Source organism: Phocoena phocoena, chromosome 8 (assembly GCF_963924675.1).
Source record: "Phocoena phocoena chromosome 8, mPhoPho1.1, whole genome shotgun sequence".
NCBI classification, from domain to species: domain Eukaryota; kingdom Metazoa; phylum Chordata; class Mammalia; order Artiodactyla; family Phocoenidae; genus Phocoena; species Phocoena phocoena.
The window spans coordinates 27497701-27520038 of record NC_089226.1 but is presented as its reverse complement, the minus strand read 5'-3'; the positions used below and the strand labels follow the sequence as shown (position 1 = coordinate 27520038).

Genomic DNA, 22338 nt, shown 5'->3' with positions numbered 1-22338 from the left:
GGAGCATGATTCTTCCAGCTCTGTTCTTCTTTCTCAAGATTGCTTTGGCTATTCAGGGTCTTTTGTATTTCCATACAAATTGTGAAATTTTATGTTCTAATTCTGTGACAAATGTCATTGGTACTTTGATAGGGATTGCATTGAATCTGTAGATTGCTTTGGGTAGTATAGTCACTTTCACAATGTTGATTCTTCCAGTCCAATAACAAGGTCTATCTCTCAATCTGTTTGCATCATTTTAAATTTCTTTCATCAGTGTCACATAATTTTCTGCATACAGGTCTTTTGTCTCCCTAGGTAGGTTTATTCCTACGTATTTTATTCTTTTTGTTGCAGTGGTAAATGGTAGTATTTCCTTAATCTCTCTTTCAGACTTTTCATCATTAGTGTATAGGAATACAAGAGATTTCTGTGCATTAATTATTATTAATTAATTATTATTACTAGTAGTTTTCTGGTAGCATCTTTAGGATTCTCTATGTATAGTATCATGTTATCTGCAAACAGTGACAGCTTTATTTCTTCTTTTCCAATTTGGATTCCTTTTATTTCTTTATCTTCTCTGATTGCTGTGGCTAAAACTTCCAAAACTATGTTGAATAATAGGGGTGAGAGTGGACAACCTTGTCTTGTTCCTGCTCTTAGAGGAAATGGTTTCAGTTTTTCACCATTGAGAATGATGTTGGCTGTGGGTTTGTCACATATGGCCTCTATTATGTTGAGGTAAGTTCCCTCTATGCCTACTTCCTGGAGAGTTTTTATCATAAATGGGTGTTGAATTTTGTCAAAAGCTTTTTCTGCATCTGTTGGATGATAATACGGTTTTTCTAGTTCAATTTGTTAATATGGTATATCACATTGATTTATTTGTATATATTGAAGAATCCTTGCATTCCTAGATAAACCCCACTTGATTATGGTGTATGATCCTTTTCATGTGCTGTTGGATTCTGTTTGCTAGTATTTTGTTAAGGATTTGTGCATCTATGTTCATCAGTGATATTGGCCTCTAATATTCTTTCTTTGTGATAGCCTTGTCTGGTTTTGGTATCAGGGTGATGGTGGCCTCGTAGAATGAGTTTGGGAGTATTCCTCCCTCTGCTATATTTTGGAAGAGTTTGAAAAGGGTAGGTGTTAACTCTTCTCTAAATGTTTGATAGAATTCACCTGTGAAGCCATCTGGCCCTGGACTTTTGTTTGTTGAAAGATTTTTAATCACAGTCTCAATTTCAGTGCTTGTGATAAGTCTGTTTATATTTTCTATTTCTTCCCAGTTCAATCTCGGAAGGTTGTGCTTTTCTAAGATTTGTTCATTTCTTCCAAGTTGTCCATTTTATTGGCATATAGTTGCTTGTAGTAATATCTCATGATCCTTTGTTTTCCTCTAGTGTCAGTTGTTACTTCTCCTTTTTCAATTCTAATTCTATGAATTTGAGTCTTCTCCCTTTTTTTCTTGATGAGTCTGGCTAATGGTTTATCAATTTTGTTTATCTTCTCAAACAACCAGCTTTTAGTTTTATTGATCTTTGCTATCGTTTCCTTCATTTCTTTTCCATTTATTTCTGATCTGTTCTTTATGATTTCTTTCCTTCTGCTAACTTTGTGGTTTGTTTTGTTCTTTTTTCTCTAATTGCTTTAGGTGTAAGTTTAGATTGTTTATTTGAGATGTTTCTTGAGGTAGGATTATATTGGTGTAAACTTCCCTCTTAGAACTGCTTTTGCTGCATCCCATAGGTTTTGGGTCATTGTGTTTTCACTGTCATTTGTTTCTAGGTATTTTCTGATTCCCTCTTTGTTTTCTTCAGTTATCACTTGGTTATTTAGTAGCGTATTGTTTAACCTCCATGTATTTTTATTTTTTACTGATTTTTTTCCTGTAATTGATAGTGTTTCCTGTAATTGATAGTCTCATAGTGTTGTTTCGGGAAAGATACTTGGTATGATTTCAATTTTCTTAAATTTACCAAGGCTTGATTTGTGACTTAAGATATGATCTACCCTGGAGAATGACCACTTGAAGAGAAAATGTAATCTGCTGTTTTCGGATGGAATGACCTATAAATATCAATTAAATCTAACTGGTCTATTTTGTCACTTAAAGCTTGTATTTCCTTATTAATTTTCTGTGTGGGTGATCTGTCCATTGGTGTAAGTGAGTTGTTAAAGTCCCCTACTATTACTGTGTTGCTGTCAGTTTTCTGTTTTATAGCTGTTAGCATTTGCCTTATGTATTGAGGTACTCCTATGGTGGGTGCATATATATTTATAATTGTTATATCTTCTTGGATTAATCTCTTGCTCATTTTGTAGTGTCCTTCCTTGTCTCTTGTAACATTCTTTATTTCTCCATCCCCTCACTTTCAGTCTGTATGTGTCCCTAGGTCTGAAGTGGGTCTCTTGTAGACAGCATATATATGGGTCTTGTTTTTGTATCCATTCAGCCAGCCTATGTCTTTTGGTTGGAGCTTTTAATCCATTTACATTTAAGGTAGTTATCCATATATATGTTCCTATTACCATTTTCTCAATTGTTTTGAGTTTGTTATTGTAGGTCTTTTCCTTCTTTTGTGTTTCCTGCCTAGAGAAGTTCCTTTAGCATTTGTTGTAGAGCTGATTTGGTGGTGCTAAATTCTCTTAGCTTTTGCTGGTCTCTAAAGGTTTTAATTTCTCCATCAAACCTGAATGAGATCCTTGCTAGATAAAGTGATCTTGGTTGTAGGTTTTTCCCTTTCATCACTTTAAATATGTCTTGCCACTCCCTCTGGCTTGAAGAGTTTCTGCTTAAAGATCAGCTGTTACCTTTATGGGGATTCCCTTGTATGTTATTTGTCATTTTTCACTTGCTGCTTGTAATATTTTTTCTTTGTATTTAATTTTTTATAGTTTGATTAATATGTGTCTTGGCTTTTTCTCCTTGGATTTATCCTGTATGGGACTCTCTCTGCTTCCTGGACTTGATTGACTATTTCCTTTCCCATATTAGGGATGTTTTCAACTATAATCTCTTCAACTATTTTCTCAGTCCCTTTCTTTTTCAATTCTTCTTCTGGGACCCCTATAATTCGAAGGTTGGTGCATTAAATGTTGTCCCAAAGGTCTCTGAGACAATTGTTGTCCTCATTTTTTTTCATTCTTTTTTCTTTATTCTGCTCTGCAATAGTTATTTCCATTATTTTATCTTCCAGGTCACTTATCCGTTCTTCAGCCTCAGTTATTCTGCTATTGTTTGCTTCTAGAGAATTTTTAATTTCATTTATTGTTTTGTTCATCATTGTTTGTTTGCTTTTTAGTTCTTCTAGGTCCTTGTTAAATTTTTTTCTTTATTTTCTCCATTCTATTTCCAAGATATTGTATCATCTTTTCTACCATTACTCTGAATTCTTTTTCAGGTAGACTGCCTATTTTATCTTCATTTGTTTAGTCTGGTGAGTATTTACCTTGCTCCTTCCTCTGCTGTGTATTCCTCTGTCTTCTCGTTTTACTTAACTTCCTCTGATGTGTTCTCCTTTTCACAGGCTGCAGGTTCATAGTTCCCATAGTTTTTGGTGTCCTTTCCCAGTGGGTGAGGTTTGTTCAGTGGGCTGTGTAGGCTTCCTGGTAGAGTGGACTGCTGCCTGTGTTCTGGTAGATGAGGCTGGATCTTGTCTTTCAGGTGGGCAAGTCTGCTTCCGGTTGTTTGTTGTAGGGTGTCTGTGACCTTATTATGATTTCAGGCAGCCTCTCTGCTAATAGGTGGTGTGGTGTTCCTGTCTTGCTACTTGTTTGGCATAGGGTGTCCAGCACTGTAGCTTGCTGGTCGTTGAGTGGAGCTGTGTCTTAGCATTGAGATGGAGATCTCTGGGAGAACTTTTGCTGTTTGATATTACATGGCGCTGGGAGGTCTCTGGTGGGCCAATGTCCTGAATTCGGCTCTCCCATCTCAGAGCCACAGGCCTGACACCCAGCCAGAGCACAAATATCCTGTCAGCTATATGGCTCAGAAGAAAAGGGAGGAAAAAAGAAAGAAAGAAGGAAAAATATAAAATAATGTTATTAAAATAAAATTTTAAAGAATTATTAAAAAGTAATAATAAAGAAAGAAAGAAGAGAGCAACCAAACCAAAAAACAAATCCACTAATTATAACAAATGCTAAAAACTGTACAAAAAAAAAAGAAAGGGACAGACAGAACCCTAGAACAAATGGTAAAATCAAAGCTCTACAGACAAAATCACACACAGAACCATAGTCATACACACTCACAAAAGAGAAAAAGGAAATATATATATATGTATATAAAAGAGGAAGAGAGCAACCATTAAAAAATAAGAGGAAGAGAGCAACCAAATCAATAAACAAATCTACCAATGATAATAAACTCTAAATACTAAACTAAGATAAACAGAAGACCAGAAACAAATTAGATGCAGGAAGCAAACCCCAAGTCTGCAGTTGCTCCCAAAGTCCACCACCTCAATTTTGGGAATATTTGTTGTCTATTCAGGTATTCCAGAGATGCAGGGTACATGAAATTGATTATGGAGATATAATCCGCTGCTCCTGAGGCTGTTGGGTGAAATTTCCTTTTCTCTTCTTTGTTTGCACAGCTCCTGGGGTTCAGCTTTGGATTTGGCCCTGCCTCTGCGTGTAGGTCACCAGAGGGCGTCTGTTCTTTGCTCAGACAGGATGGGGTTAAAGAAGCAGCTGACTCGGGGCTCTGGCTCACTCAGGCTGGGTGGAGGGACGGGTACGGAATGCGGGGCCAGCCTGCAGCGGCAGAGGCCGGCATGACATTGCAACAGTGTGAGGTGTGCCATGTGTTCTCCTGGGGAAGTTGTCCCTGGATCACGGGACCCCGGAAGTGGTGAGCTGAACAGGCTCCAGAAGGGGAGGTGTGGATAGTGACCTGTGCTTGCACACAGGCTTCTTGTTGGCTGCTGCAGTAGCCTTAGCATTTCATGCCCATTTCTGGTGTCTGCTCTGATAGCTGTGGCTCGTGCCCATCTCTGGAGCTTGTTTAGGCAGTGTTCTGAAACCCCTCTCCTTGTGCACCCCGAAACAATGTTCTCTTGCCTCTTAGGCAGTTCCAGACATTTTCCCAGACTCCCGCCCAGCTAGCTGTGGTGCACTAGCCCCCTTCAGGCTGTGTTCATGCAACCAACCCCAGTCCTCTCCCTGGGATCTGGCCTCCAAAGCCAGATCCTCAGCTCCCAGACCCCACTCGCCCTGGTAGGTGAGCAGACAGGCCTCTCAGGTTGGAGAGTGCTGGTCGGCACTGATCCTCTGTGTGGGAATCTCTCTGCTTTGACCTCTGCACTCCTGTTGCTGTGCTCTCCTCAGTGGCTCCAAAGCTTCCATCCCACCACCCCCCATCTCCGACAGTGAAGGGGCTTCCTGGTGTGTGGAATGTTTTCCTCCTTCACGGCTCCCTCCCAGAGGTGCAGGTCCTGTCCCTATTCTTTTGTCTCTGTTTTTTCCTTTTTCTTTTGTCCTACCCAGTTACATGGGGGAGTTTCTTGCCTTTGGGAAGTCTGAGGTCTTCTGCCAGCATTCAGTAGGTGTTCTGTAGGAGTTATTCCACATGTAGATGTATTTCTAATGTATTTGTGGGGAGAAAGTTGATCTCCACGTCTTACTCCTCCACCATCTTGAAGGTCTCTTCTCAGTAGATCTTTAAATTGCCTGTAACCTTGGATTGTTTGTTTATTTTAGTCTTTTATAGTTAATACTAACACCATTTTTCAAGTGATTAATGTGATATGTCTGTATTTTTAGTCTTACATCTTAAATGTTCTGAAATGCCATGGGTTCAGAACGTAAGTTAAGTATAAATGAATTAAAAGGAAATTTAAAATAAAGTACACTTGAATATTTTCAAAAATATGTTTATTTTTCTGGATTTCTTATATCTTAATTTTAATATTAGCGAGGAGAAATATGATCCGATGTGGTTATCAGGGCTATTTAATCTGTTATGTGGATATGCAGATAAAACAGAAAAGTAACTATAAAACAAACCATATTTCCATTCCTATAAACAATATTTCAATATTGAGGGAGTATTCCCATTAGTTACAATGGGAACTTCATAATAAAAAATAAATAAATAAAACATGTTCATCTCCCAAACACATAACAGAATTGCTTATATATTACTTTGATATTCCTCTTTCAGATTCTATCCCAGTAGCTCAAATATCCCATGGTTTTTTAGTGAGTTGCTTGTAATTTATAGTTCCATACCCATGTGTAGTCATAAGCCTAGCAGATGAAGTCAAGATTTCTGTAATTAAAATGGCAAGTGATTACATGTGTGGATTTTCTTTTTCATTCATAGGTTCAAATTCAAGGGCTGACAGGAAATGTTCAGTTTGACCACTATGGACGTAGGGTCAATTACACAATGGATGTGTTTGAGCTAAAGAGCACAGGACCTAGAAAGGTGAGCCACACTTCAACTGTTTTCTTAGTTTTCATTTGACATTTTTAAAGCCTTATAGGTGAAAGGTAGCTGGATAGTCTACATTTGTTAAAAATTGTGAATATGGTTGACCCTTGAACAAAGTGGGAGCTAGGGGCTCTGACCCTCCACACAGTCAAAAATCCAGGTCTAAATTTTAGAGGGCCCTCCATATGTGTGGTTCCTCCATAGCTGCAGTTCCGCATCTGAGGATTCAACCAACCACAGATTGTATAGTACTGTAGTATTTACTATGAAAAGAATCCGTGTAAAAGTGGACCTGAGCAGTTCAAACCTGTGTTGATTAAGGGTCAACTACATTGACAAATAATACTTTCTTGATAATTCATGCTGAAATAAATTCTTGTGTTCTATGACTGATATTTAGTGGTGTACCAAAGCTGAAATGAACTAATTTACACGTTGTTTACATATTTATCCAAAATAGAAGCAATATTTTTAAAGGCTTAGCAAAAATATCCCACAGAACCCATAATGTACTCTCCAGGAAAGCACACAATGTAGGTAAGAGACTTACTCACTTCCATGTAGTCATTTATGAAACTATTAGAGAGACAACAAAGAAGACTACTTCTGAAGGGCATATTTAGAACAGGCTAAATGTTCCTGAAATAAGCAAGTAAACATTCAAATGAGCAAAGAAAAGAGGAGATGGAAGATAATATTGTTAAGATTATTGTTAGGTTGAAGAGGGAGAGAAACACCTAGGAACATCAACTGAGGAGCCAGGGAGGTTGTTTAGGAAGCTGATGATGAAAGACTTTTGGATTTCAGAAGGTAACTCTGCAAGTCTTCTTATGATGTGACTAAGCATAGTTTTCCCAATGTTCAAAAAGTACTTTATATAATGGAACAATATAATTCCACCACAGCAATTGGCTATAAACATTTTATACTTAACACATATAATTTTTTAACATTCTTTTCTCTAGCATTAGCTAGGATGCTCAAGGAAAGACATGCTCAACTTACCTTATCTAAAAACTATTTGTTTCAACACTTGGCTGTTTAAAAAAACTTTCCCCAATATACTTTCCTTTGTTAGTATAATAATGATAGTTACAATTTATGAAATGCCTGCTATGTCCCAACCACTGGACTTGGTGTAATTTAATCCTCACAATAAGCCTGTAACAGAGTACAATTATCTCCTTTTTTCTAGTGAGAAAGTTACAGTGCAATAGGCTATGGTTACTTGTCTAAGGCCTACAAGTGAGAAAACAAAGATTTTTAATTCAGCTATGTCTGACTCCAGAACCTTTCTACCTAGTATCCTGCCTGAGTAGACTCTGCTGTAAAGGAGTTTATTTTCTAGTAGCATAGAATATAGTAAGTTCCATACGACAGTTAAAGAGAAAGCATATGGAAAGTCTAAAGAGGAAGAGATCACTTCCAGCTGGAAGAAAGCAAATCAAAGAAGGCTGCACGGGGGAGATTTAAAGTTAGTCATGAAGTTAGTTTGGATAGGTAGAAATAGTAGAGGCAAGAACCTGAGGATAGGCTGGACGCAGGATAATTGAAGTCATACATGGAAGACGGCAAAGACTTTCCAAGCTGTGTTTTGCTCCAGTCTGTCGTAGCATGTGCTTCTGCATATGTGTGAGGAGAGATTTGGAGCTGCCATGCAAACCATCTCTAGCTTTTCAGCCTTTTAGTGGCATCTCCTTTAGTGCAGGCTGCCAGCTAATACAGGGCAAGCAGGAGCCTATCTGATCCAGATCAGGTAAGGGCAAGAGATGGAATGACAGCTTGAAAGCCAAGCTGTATAATGGGCTCTTTTAAGGGTACTACCCGAAGAAAGGGACTGACATGCTCCCAAGAAGAAAGTTAGGAGGTTCCATGTAAACACCAATTTTACCCACTCTCAGCACACAGCCAGCAACAAGAAACAAGCCCATTTTAAGCAAAGTCCCTCTGCTAGCTGTGGAGCAGACAGAATATTCCATAAGTCCTTAAAATCATTGGCTAACTGGTGACCAGCCTGCCACAAACCAGACTCTGCAAAATTAGCATTTAAGTAGAACCTTTCTAAAATGCAAAAGACAATTCCATATTTCACAAAACAGTAAGTACAAAAAGTAAAATGATCTCTTTATAAAAGAAAGAATAATGGAAAAAGGAAGCTGGTGGTAACTAGTGGTAACATCAGGTGGGCTACTTACGGCACTGAATCTTTTCATGGCCTATTGAAACATGATGGTAACAAAAATTAAGGTTTTTAGAGGAGAAAGTTAAAGAATAAGTTGGAAAAGTGAGGAATGGTACATCTTCACACTCAGCTGACATTTGTCTAAGACTCTTAAAAGAAATATGAAATGTGAAATGGTGTAGACTCATCCATCTTTGTTTTTCTTGAGCACTCTGTCAGGAATATTAAACTTAAAACTGAACTACCATGAGAAACACTCTGCTGGTGAGACTTGGCAATACGTCTGAAAAGCGAGCAACCATTCTTTTAAATTGAACACTTGCCAGTAAGAGAGCTGTCTCAAAATAGATCAGAGAGTTAACCCATCAGTTTGTCTGACTTCCGTAACAGGGAAAGTGAGTGAGAGTCTCATTAAGCAGAAGCCACAAAGCTCTTTCTGAAGTCTCAGCTCCTAAGTATGGTGGAATCTTCTTGCCATTCCAGTGATCTCTCAAGAATGCTCTAAAACCAGGCTTGTGTGGTTTCAGGAATTCTTAATCATAAAAATTGTATTTATTGAGAGCAGGTTATACACCAGACACAGTAAAGGGAAACTGATGTGCATTTTAATATTTAATCCTTACAGCAACCTGAAAGTAAGATGTATTTTTCTCATTTTATAGAAGAGAAAATAAGGCTCAGAGAAACTAAGTAACCTGCTCAGGGATGTTAAACTAGAAAGAGATGGAGCTGGGGTGGAGACTAAGGCTCATCTAGCTTCAAAGCTACTCTCTTAACTGTTACAAAATATTATCAGTACCAGGGCCCATAACTTTTCCCTTGAGGGCTGGTATGAGAATTAAGCCATATCTTTCAGGACAGGTCTGGTCAAATCAGCTCTCCCAGGAACCAACTTTGAGTAGAACAGGGGCTTCTCATAGCCCCTCAATCTCTACATAATCCCTACATTGCAGGCAAAGTCCACCATAAATATGGAGATATTTACTCATATATTATATTATGGTTATATTTGTGCACAATTCACCTTTAGGAATCCAAAGAAGACAAATACTTCTCTGACATTTCCTGCCAGTTAGCAATTTAAATGCTTCCATGGTTTTGCTTTAATATTACAAAATTATTTTTCACCGAATTTCTGTCTCTAGGAAAAAAGTGCCTCTTTCCCTGTCTAATTAAATGAGATCAGGCATGGGAAGTGTCCCTAGTAAATTGTAAAATGTTGTGAAAAGTTGGAGAGAAAAACTCTATCTCATATGAAGTTCTAGGTACAAACTTTAATATTCCTTTCTTTAAGAATTGACCCTTATATTACTGTTCACCCCATACTGTCCTACTTCCCAAAAAGTCCATGGCCCACATGAGATCTATGCACAAACCATGGCTCCATATCACAAACCATGGTTTTCTTTTTCACCAGAATTTCAAGCAGATATAAGGCAAATAGATACAGTTGGGTGAAATTTTGCCTATTATTTTAATTTGCCAGTACTTCTAAATCATTTATCTTTGGGTGGGGGGAGATAGTCATGAACACACAGGTTGTTCTTAACTGCAAAATATCAAGGTCTTGTCAACATCCGAAGACTCTCCAGAATGTGTCCCAGATCTGTAGTTTTTCTGTTGTGGGAACTAATTGATAAAGAAAAATTGCTTTCCCAGAAAATGGGGTGCTGAGATCTGGAAGGTGGCTGCATCTTAACGGAGTACTAAACTGTGAAACCTATTTTTAGGTTGTATAACTGTCATGTGGAAAGGAAAACTAACAGGAAGCAACTATGGTTTTTAAGTTATTTTTTAAGTACATGTAGGAATTGAAGAGAGGATAGGTCTTAGAGTCATACTTGTTTTGTTTTAATTAAATTTTTCACTGACTCATTAAATAAATATTAGCTATAAATAAATTCAAATGGGCAATTGAAAATAATTGCTGAATTGATTTATACTCATAATTTTGGATCAAACTAAGCAATATAGCAAACCATATTAATGAAAATTCTTTTTTATGTCTATTCTGTTATTGAATATTTGTGAATAATATAGTGTCTATTTCTGATATGCTAATGCTTACTTTATTTTAAAATGTCCACAAATACTAACATGAGAGTTAAGAACTTGGAGGAAGCAAGAGAGACTTTCAAAACATATTGGGACAAATAGTGATTACAGACCAGTGAGCAATTACATACATTTTATTGGAAATATGAGTTTTATCAACTGCATCCAGAAATTCAAGAAAGAAGTTTGGCAAGCATTAAACGAACACCCATTTTGGGAGTTTATGTAGCATAATAGCAAAGTATATGGACTGGTAATTGCACCTACCTTTACATTTGCTATGTGTATAAACTTTAAGATGCATATATTTTTTAAACAGCATTCATTACAATGTCTGCCAGAGAGGAAGCAGGCAAGAAGTGGTAGCCATTAGTATTACTTAGTGGTCTGCATGATAAAAAGAACCCTAAATTTCCTTTAGGACCCCATTTAGTTACTTTGTAAAGTGTTTAACTAATTACTTCATATATTTTATGGAAAGGAGTTTGTTCCACATCTAAATGAGAAGTAATATAAGGATTTAAAGTGAAAAAATTTCAAAAGTGAAAATATTAAGTAATCATTAATATTAACATCTGATGTATTTAGCATTTAAAAATGGTGAGACTAGTGGCTAGGTTATGTGAAACCAAAAACTATTTCCATATTGCTTTAAAAATACACAAGTCTTTTTTCTTGAAAACATCTTGTATGTGTACCCTATGTAAATCTGACTCTTCCCTTTACCATAAAACCTGTAACATTATTGATAAAATCATGTAAATTAGTTACAGAAGGTGCCAATCAATCTCACTACAAGAGGATCAACACAAATGGTATTCCATCTGTATCCACCTTCTTTTTTGAACTCATCCATTCTCAATGTCTTGGCTACTCCATGATTGTAAATTGCAAATTTGCCAAATGTATAACTAGGCAGTATCATTAGCATCAGGAAAACTGGCTCATTATCAATTAAGAAAACTTCCAAACACATTACTGTGTGCTTTATAAATTTGTTTGCTTACTTATTAATACCTCTCATTGCTCTGATAAGAACTAAAGAAAACTCTTCTAAAATGTGTTTTCAATAATTTTCTGTATTTGGCAGGTTGGGTACTGGAATGATATGGATAAATTAGTCTTAATTCAAGATATGCCCACTCTTGGCAATGACACAGCAGCTATTGAGAACAGAACAGTCGTTGTAACCACTATTATGGTAAGTTTTGGTTTGTGCTTTATGATGTTCCATTTTGTCCACAGGCAATTTTAATTCCCCAGCTACAGTGAACAGGGAGGATGAAAGCTGCATCTTAGTGATGGTGGCATGGGTGTTCTGATCCACAAAAGTCTATCGAGGCTTTGAATAAGTTTGTCTTGAACTTTGAGTACTTTTAGTACTTTTATTTGTATTCTTTTGTTGCATTGCTGTTCTTGGAAAACTGCTCAGATGTTAAAAATTGAAGCTCTCTAGTTGGAAATGTATGAAATGCTAAGATTTCAAAGGACAAAAGAATAAACGAAAAAGATCAACAACTAATCACATAAAAATATCCAGTAGTAAACATCATATCGTTGTTATTATGTTTTTAAAACACCAATGTAATAATCGTTAATAGTGTTTAAAATTATAATTTTCAGGTACTTTATCCATTTAATAATGATTTGCATTGTCTGTTTATAATAGTGGAGGTATGAATGTGAAGATTTTAATGAGTATGTTTTACACAACTATGCTTTAGAATAAATTTATTTTATATTTATTTTTAATGCATAAATGGGTTTTTATACCGATTATTTTTCTCATTGACCTGTGACAAATACACAATAAAATGTATTGGAATTCTCCTAGGAATTAAGAAAAATGATATTCATTCATTCACATCATAAAATGAAAAATACTCTAAATTTTAAGGCTGCTTTTTCAAAGAGATTCTCGTGAACTTATCTTTTAAATAATATGATGCCTCATATTTTTCTCTTCTAAATTCAAACATGCTTTTTAGAGTCAATGCTAGTCAAAGGAGATCAACAATCGGTAACCTTTTCTATCTAATTTAAAGTTATATATCCTCAGCTCACTGTCTCATTAGGCAGAACACATTTTTAACTACTTTTGAAGCCCTTACTCTAAATAAAGTGGAAGTATTTTATGTAATTTAGTCTTTAGCTTGTGTAATTTTAATTTTATGCTTTTAGTAATGTCAAGTTATTTCCAATATTTTGACATGGAGGTCAAAGCATGAAAATGCCAGAGAAAAGCTTTCATAATGTTGCAGTTAATTTTATCAGTGTTGCCACCAGCTAGAAACTTAATGTTAATCTGCCAAGACTTAGTTGGAAGTTTATAATTTTAGAATGCAAACCAACCAACAGCAGTTTTTGTGTAAGAATGCAAAATATATATCTTCTAACTCAATTGTGTAATATTTGCATGGGACTTAAATATATATATGTATGTATATATATAACATACATATATATATACATTCCTAAAAAAGACAGTAATGGAAAGTCATACTTCAGTTCAGTCCTCCTCTTTTCAGCCTCTGATGAAGAATCCTATTTTAAGGAATTGATCAAGAAAGAAATGAGCTCCACGCTGTTCGACCATTCCTAACTAAAGCTCAAGTCTTGTTCTCCTGTGTAGTAAATTTAAGCTAATTTTTCATGTGGGATTCTTCTTGGATGACCAACTCTGGACAACCAGAAAAAAAGTTTTTAAGTTCTGTGACTTTTCTGAGATACTAAAACAAAAGAAGAATTAATCCTCATCTTTTTCAAGAAAATAGATGTTGAAAAAGAGTTGCTTAATTCTGATGTATCCATTCCCATATCTGGAAATGAGGTCATTGTATGTAAATGATGGAAATATCATACTTCTAATTCCAAGCGTAGATTTTCTAAAAGTAAATATCTGTGAATTTGCGTCCTTCTTTTCTGAATACACGTAGTTGTTTTTTTTAAAAATTTTTTGAAATTTTGCCTGTTATATGTGAAATAAAGTGTTTTAATGTGCATTATAAATATAATGTAGAGAATCTCCTTTTTTTCTGTTATTAAAGGAGCTGGAGATATAATTCTTAAAACCAAAATATTGAATTAGTTTTGCAAGCATGGCTGTTTTTCAGGAAGCATGCTGTCAAAAAATAAGTACAAATTACTGAAGAATCCAATTGTTTCCTACATACATAACGACTATTCTGTAAAGTTATCTGTTCTTTGACAGTGATATCACCAATATTTTTGCAATCAAAATAGTGCAATACTAGTATCTGTCTTCTGTATAAAAATGTAGTCTCCATATAAATAATGCCTCTGACCTTTGCAACTTCAATAATTCAAAAAAAAAAAAAAAAGCTAGAATCCTTCCTTATATTTGCTTTTGTTGAAAATGATATTCCAGGACCTATGACATCTCCATCATCTCATTCATTTTGAAAGAAATATTCTTCCTTATAAATGAATGAGATATTGGCACCAGTGTATAATAACCCCTCGAATTCAGTTGAAAACTTCCAACAGCAATGGAATTGGTTAGATATTAAACTATGTGCAAGACAGATATCTAGACACAAAAGAAGGCTGAGAGTGTTGTGGCACTGGAACTCACTCATTTTGATCGAAATTGATATGGCCTTGCTGTTCTCCCATTTGTTTTTCCTTTGTGTATATTGTTATTTACATGTTGATACACTGTAATAGTATATGATACTGTTAAATAAAGTTGATTGAGAAATTCATTTATTCATTCATAAATATTTATTAAGCGTCTGCTATTTGCTAGGCACAGTTATTAGCCCGGGGATATGTTAGCCAACAAAACAGACAAAAATCCTGCACTCTCAATTGAACTTTCATTCTAGTGAGAGAAAGCAGACAAGAAACATGATAAATAAGTATAGTAGATATCATTCTTAAATAAAAAGTGTCTTTAGCTTTTTGAATTTCTGAAATCTATTTGTTTTATATCTACATGTGATCTTCATTTTAATGACTAATCTATTCTTCCTGAATATAGTCATACTGAATATAACTTAACTAAATCTAAATAAAAGTAAAATTGACAATATCATCACATGAGAATCATGACTACAAAGTTGAAGGGTCTAAAGTTTTAGATTCAGATGCTCTTCATTTTTTCTAAGTCTTAGTGACTAAAAATTTGCAAAATTTATGAGACTGTAACCATACAGTGGTTTAACATTTTACATTCAAAATAACCAACCTAAGGAAGCTAAATCTGTGCCATGTGGTTTGGGTAAGTGCAGCAATTGAGGAAAAGGCAGTTTGCAGTAGACATCGTAGTGGTGATTTCTTCTGTAATCTCACTACTTTCTTTGGCTGAACTCTCTGGAAAAAGAGAGATGATGCAGTTATATTTCAGCCAAGCCCATTTTTCCCCAGATCTTTACCACTGAAGAGGCTGATGATGCATTACTAAAGTAAGAATGTGCTTCTTGCCATCATAGGAACATAACAATCCTTTTGGAAATTTTTCCATAAAATCCAAATTTATTCACCATAGAGTCAGAATTACATTATAAACCTTAAAGCAATTTTACTTATACCACTTAGTCCTTCCAGGAATATTTCTTATACTTTTTATGCGTTGTTTGATATTTTATCTTCTCTATGTAGAATTTTGTAAATGCACTATACATAGATGCATGTGTGTATACAATATACACATACATATTTATATACACATATATGTATATACCGATACAGAAAATAGATACTTTTATTTTCTTCCTGTACCAGATATTAATCTTCCCCATACATACACCTGCCTCCAAAGAGCTTATAACTCAATGTTTTTAAATAAGTTATTTTCAATAAGTTTAAAACTGTGCCACCATTAAATTTACTCATTTTTATGTATTGAATAATAACATTTTAATATTCACTTTTAAGAATTATCTACATTAAGATCTTTGGAGAAAAACAAATATCCACATAGCAAATAACTTTTTTTGATGCTACTGATTTTATTATTTTAACTATTTTCAAGTAGCAATTTTAATGATTATATTTGTGATGTTTAGAAAATCTTAAAGCTTTTCTAATAAATATATATATTTCAATAGTTTTACTTTTGCTAAATACAAACAAGAATTTCCTCAATAGGAAAATGATACTTTACTGATTGAAAATCATCTTAATTCATTTACACAAACATTTTCATAAGCAAACCCTAATGTAGTAGTTTTAAACAGAGATTGATTTCTTTCCTGAAATTGCAGAGCAGATGTAGAACACTATGCCTTATGGAAATTGTGGTAATAAACTCATAGTCACTAAGAAGTAGTGCATTTCAAATAACTTCTAAGGAATTATTGTCCCACAGAACAAAGTAGTTGATAACAAAGATGGTAGATTATGTTCCATTTTTATTCACAGTTGAACACCTGGGGCTCCATAAGGTTGCGTAACAAAAACGGCCCACAAATACCACTTAATGATTGGCTATAACTTATTTTTTATTATATTGAAAAGATTTGGTATTTTCTTCACCTGTAGTAGCCCCCAAACTTTGTATTGAATCTCCTCAAGTATGCAGTGTTTGAAGGGCTACTTGTGGATAAATTATCAGATTCAAGATGGGGCAAATGAAGAGATTGGGAAAGTGTTGAGGATTTGCTGCTAATTTGGAGTTGATGTGGAAGAAAAGGAAAATGAGACACACTCAAAGAAATTGGGAAGAGCTGAGCAACTATGAGAGGTTTCCTGCAAGAAATGCCTAGCAATTCTCTCCCTTTGTTCTTCCATCTTCCTGAGTGTGATCATCTTATTTCTCTTAATTTCCATGCACCAATATCTGAATATCAACAATTATGCATGCTCTTGTTTGTGCAAACAAACATGCCCTTGTTTGTTCTAATCAACATCTTCAGTAAGCTGAAGGTTTCTCTAGCCTTTATTGGTTCGTTTGTCAGGAAAACAAAGACCTGACGTGCCCCTGCTATCCAAAAAGGAAACTGAAAAAGATGAAAACACTAAATAAATTTGTATTTATATATACATGTATTTATATATTCATGTACCTGTTTCAGAAGAGGTGACCTGGAACTTGTCAATATTTACTTTCCTTTTGAAGATCTGAATAAGAAGTTCCAATACAATTACTTTTCCATGATATTCTTATTTAGGAAGCACTGATAGACAAGGAGAGCTTTATATTTATTGAATGCCTTATATTTATTGAGTACCAGACACGATGAGGAAATATGGAAAGATTTTATCTACATCGTTTACTCAAGATTTCATATAGAGAATTTCATTCACTAAAAATATAGAAATTCATTTATCTAATCTTGTCATCTTGCTTGTTAAATCATATGAAATCTCAAATGGCTGCATATATTTTGACAGATGCAACAATAGCTTCAAAAATGTCCAGATATTTCAAAATATAGGTTCAACTCTCACTCCTGCTAGTTCTGTGAAATTGAGCAATTTGTTGAACCTAAGCTTAAATTTTCCATCTGCAAAATGGGAAATGCCTACCTCAAAATGGCAGTGTGAAAAGTAAATAAAAGAGCACAATTAAAGAACAATTAAGAACTTAGAACTCTGTAACTGACACAGAGTAAGCACTAAATAAGTGAGGGCTAATATTATTTTTTACTACTATATTTTATTATTGTCCCCTACCACTCTCACTCCTTTACCTTTATTAAAAAGAATTTAACCTTAATCACAAGAGGACGAAGGGGATATTTTATTTATTTGTGTACCCCTAGTTCCCAGCAAGCTGCCTGGCACACAGTGGGTGTTTAACAAATATTTAAGTAAATACTAAAAATGCAGCTTTGAATGATGCAAATTGTTCACTATATAATGTACAGGGGATTTTGCAAATTAGATGATAATACTAGCTAGAAAAACTTCTGTACACAAGCTAATATGGTAGTATACATATTTGAGGGCTAAAATTCATGTGTTCAAATATTTCAGACACTTTAGAATTTATCAACCTTAGTACCAAATGTGAACCTTAGCAATATTCCTTTTGAAAACCTCTTATTTGTTATACTAACAGCCATTTCAATTAGAATGTTAAGCATTTTGCAAAGGTGTGATTCTTGCTTTTTTATACATATTCTTCCATATTTTAACTAGCTATTTCAAGAAATAATGAAAGGATTAGTTCATTTTAACTACTAATATTCCAAGGCATAGCTTAGAAGTTAACAGTATATTGCAACAACTCACCGATTTTCATAACCACATTCATAATTTGAAAAATGCTTCATATTTGGAGAATATTTTCTGTAAGTAAACAAATAATTTTCATCTATCTAAAGAGACAATTAGCGGCCTTTATTTTGTTGGTGGAGAAACTTTCTTTACCCAAGTCCAGTGTTAGAATATTCATCAAATTCAAGGAAGAAGTGAGAGACTTCTGGGTCACTTGGCTGTGTCTACCTAAGGCAGGATTTAAGAAAACAATACAAGGAGCAATGCTATACAATTTCCCACAGTAGAGTTATTTAGGCATCTCTATGAGAGAATCATATATCATGTAATGTACAGTTTTATTAAGTTTTTAGAAATAGTTTCTACATTTACAAAGTACTTAAAAACAAAATCAGAATTAGTGTAGACTGCCATGTAATACAAAGTAAATTACCTTCTAATCCAGAATTTTAAGAGCAAGTTCAACTTTCCCAACTACAGATTTCTGGGAGAAAAGAAAAGATTTGTATTAAAATTACTAAGTGTCACAGTACAATTTTATAAAATATGAATCATTACTTCAATGACACTGTGGTCAAAAGTGGTCACTCCTTGTCTGCAAATGATTAAAAAATCTGAAGTGTGACCAGGAGTTCTGTACGTACTGCGTGTTCGCCAGGCCTATCTTTGAGTTGGTGGCATTAGGTTTTATTTATAAAATCAAGTGCTTTTTTGCTAACATGTCTCTTTAGTTTCACAGACTTTAAATGGTTTGGTTTAGAGGTGTGTGTGTGTGTGTGTGTATGTGTACTGAAAACTGTTCAGTTATTATTAGTTAACAGTAATCTTTTTCATTTTATAAGGATTTTCACAATAATTCTTCATGCTATTTTGTCTTACTTGCTTCAGAAACTAAATGGGAATATTACTTGAAGTGTGTGATAGTCACAATTGGGGAAAAATTATTAGTTTCCATTGGAAACATTTTATAATAGAATAAAAATTCATGGAACACAGCCCTAATTAAAGCCAAAATATAGGACAATTTTAGGAAAGCCAATTTAATGTAAATTAGTATATAAAATTTTAAAAACTACTAATTCATTTCTTCTTTGAACTTGCTAATAATGCCTGTTCTGAGAAAGACATATTGCTAAATGCTAAAGAGCAAAGAAGAATGATAGAGCTCTTTTCCTAAAGAAAGTCTCAGTTGAATGTGGTTAAATAAGATGCAGAATACGGAGAACTGTGACTTTGAATGAGTCTTTTATTACACGAAGCTGACTCCTAAATAGTCTTCAGGTCATGAGATACTTTGGAAATAGTCATTTCATTGCCATAAATGATAATTTATGCTTCTCTAGTCTATTATTAATGTATATTTTTCCTATCACAGTCACAGTGCTAGGTATGTAATAATCACTCAAGAGAAAATTATTTTAAAGATTTAATTTTTAGTATCCAATGTAAAGCAACTTAATATACTTCTAAGCACATTTATACATTCATCTGTTTTACTATCAATTTCTTGCCACACAAAATCAGTGTGTGTACTAATACTAAACATAATATTTTGTTAAATTCTGAAACTGAAAAGTTGCATAAAATTTTTGAATGTTTTATAATTTCTCCCTTACAGTTCTACTTCTCTCATTATAGGAATCCCCATATGTTATGTACAAGAAAAATCATGAAATGTTTGAAGGAAATGACAAGTATGAAGGATACTGTGTAGATTTGGCATCTGAAATTGCAAAACATATTGGTATCAAGTATAAAATTGCCATTGTCCCTGATGGAAAATATGGAGCAAGGGATGCAGACACAAAAATCTGGAATGGGATGGTAGGGGAACTTGTTTATGGGGTAAGCAAATCAATCTATTGAAAATTTACTTACATAAACCTGAAGTTTTTTTTCATGTGGGCACATATCAATTTTTAAATGTCTGCTGTTGTCTTTTAAATTTGCAGTTACATTCAAAGAAGCATATACGATGTCAAATGTTTCTCTATTTCATTAATAATGCAATTTCCAAACAATGGGAGAAACTAATACTTGATAATTTCAAAAAGATAAAAATTCAGAATACAATGTCCTATTTTATAAAAAATAACACTGACTTCAGTATCTGCCATGATTATTCTCTTAAGCCTGATGCTGCTATACCATAGACATGTTGTTTTGAGAACTATTTTGAGAGTTACTTATATCCCTGTTGGTTGTATTTACTGGTAAATATATTTTAAGTTATTGGTGAAGCAATCAGTAAACTATTTTAACATATATTAAAGTATTCACCAATAATGTGAAGTTCTTACAACTCTGCTGAACACAGTAAATTTAAACTTAATGCAACAACATCATTTTTTCCTACACAACAAAACACAAAAGCTAGAATTTATTCCATAATGGGCTTCACATGAAATCATGTCATGCCCTTCCCTTTGAGTTCACAAGATATTGAGTGTATATATTGAAAGCCAAGGGCAAATTCAATGTAGATGTTCCTGCCTGAACCAGAACAAGATCGGTCTCTTCAGGTTCCACTGCAAAGTGTTAAAATCAAGCCAACAGTTATCAAATGCTAGTGAAGGTATGATATTTCCAAAGTCCAGAAAACAAACCTAGAGCTCACAGTAAGCTCTATTCATCAAGTAACCAATAAGTCACATACACTTGAAATGTATTCTGAAACTTTCTATAAGCTAATTCATATTTCACAAATTTCACCTTCAAAACACATTGTCTGATTAATTCTCACAAGACCCCTTTAAAAATAAAGAATTACACAAGAGTCATCCTTCGCCAGGAAAGAATAAAGGTAGAACAAGTTAGAGCATAACTGAAATATATAGAGGGGTTCACTTTCCGAGCCAGAACTGCAATTCAATAGTTTTGTGATTCTGCATCCTGCTTTTCAGACCGTGAAGCAATGAACATTCTCCACACAGTCCAGTATGGTAGCTATAACCTCAGCAGCAAGAAGAAATTGTTTGACATTAAAGAGCAATTAGTTAGTTTTATATTCATTTGAAAGAACTGCTGACTAGTTAGGTGCCCTAAGTGAGGAAAACTAAATTCGCAGTTTTAAAAAATCAAAAAGTACTTTATCACAGGGCTCATCAACAGTTTGATATTGAGTTTTAAGTCCCAAAGAAAAAGGGTTCCTAAAGCATGTGTCCATTGGTAATATTTTAAACTTTTAGACTTTAAATGTGAACATTAACCTAAATGTTAGAACTACACTAATTCATATCCTTTAGAAGACACTATTGAGTATTTGATCTCAGAAACTCATTCTCAGAAACTCAATTAATTATGGACCAGATAACTAACCAGAGTTACTTTCTAAGACATTTGTTACATATCTCTCCTCTGGAGTCCTTACCAATTTGGCAGCCCAGGCTCACCCCTTGGCAAGGGTTCTGACCACGTTTTATTGGGAGAATATTGTTTAAATAATGAAAACAGGTGATATGAAGAGAGTAACATAATTAACACCAAAAATTTGTATCAGTAGTACTTGTGTCACAGGCACAGAAAGTCCCAAAGTCAGGCAGTTCTCAGAGAGAGAAGATAACATAATGGTTATTAATGCTTATTCATTCATCAGCCAGCCTGCTAGGGTTTAAATAATCTGATCTTTGCCACTTGAGTTGTCCAGTTTTTTCCCAAAAGGAATCTTTTTCCATGTCTCATACACTTTCCACAGATTTGATATTTTCCATTCTGGTGTCTGCAAAGTCTTTACTTGTTTCTCAACTACTTTTTTTTTCTTTTTACTGCTAATACTTACATGAAATCCCAGTTTGCAGGGCCCTAAATAAAACTCCATCTATATTCTTATACTCAACAAAGCCAGCAAAATGATTAACTTTGAATCCATTTTTTTTTATTTTACTCTTTGCAAACTTTGTTACTGTAATTTTTAGGGATAGATTATCTGTGAGACAGGCATATGTAATCTCAGCACACCACCAGGTGGTTACCCCAAAGCTCAAAACCTCCATGACACTCTCAGGTCCATTCTGCCTGTCACACCTGCACACTGCAGCAAGTTCATTATATGATCTTCTGTGGTACACTGCTCCAGCGCCTTCTTCTGGGCCCCGTTGTACTTGTGTGTGTATATTTTAACCCAAGGGATTTTTTTCTCAAAGCAAGTTCCATGGCCTGCCAACACCAGAATTACCTGTGGTGTGTGTTAAAATTCTGGTTCATGAGCCTTACTCCAGAGGTCTTTGAGAATCCAAATATTATCAGGTTCTTACAGGAGATATTTCTCACAATTTTGGAAGTCACTGAGAGGTAATGGAACAAGGCAAACACAACATCTCCAATGTTAGCAGAGAAAACTCAGATGTATCCTCTGTTCACTGGCCTCTTTCAAATCACAAATTTCAGAACTTCAAATGTGTCCTCATTGAACATTGCTGTCACACTACCATCTAATGCTTGCTTTCCATTGCATCTAGTTTTATGTGTTGGAGACTCCTTTATTTCTCTT

At 34.6% G+C, this 22338-nt stretch overlaps 1 protein-coding gene across 3 annotated transcripts in view; it reads left to right on the top strand.

Moving 5' to 3' along the window:
• Positions 1 to 22338, top strand: part of GRIA4 (glutamate ionotropic receptor AMPA type subunit 4) — a 520203-nt gene that overhangs the window by 438948 nt on the left and 58917 nt on the right. For 2 of the 3 annotated variants that reach the window (XM_065881559.1, XM_065881557.1), the window contains exons 8-10: positions 6317 to 6421; positions 11755 to 11865; positions 19488 to 19694. In XM_065881559.1, coding sequence (XP_065737631.1) covers positions 6317 to 6421; positions 11755 to 11865; positions 19488 to 19694 — 423 coding nt within the window. Of the gene's footprint in view, positions 1 to 6316; positions 6422 to 11754; positions 11866 to 13192; positions 14388 to 19487; positions 19695 to 22338 lie in introns of those variants that run through there. The other variant, XM_065881560.1, reaches the window with a different exon arrangement.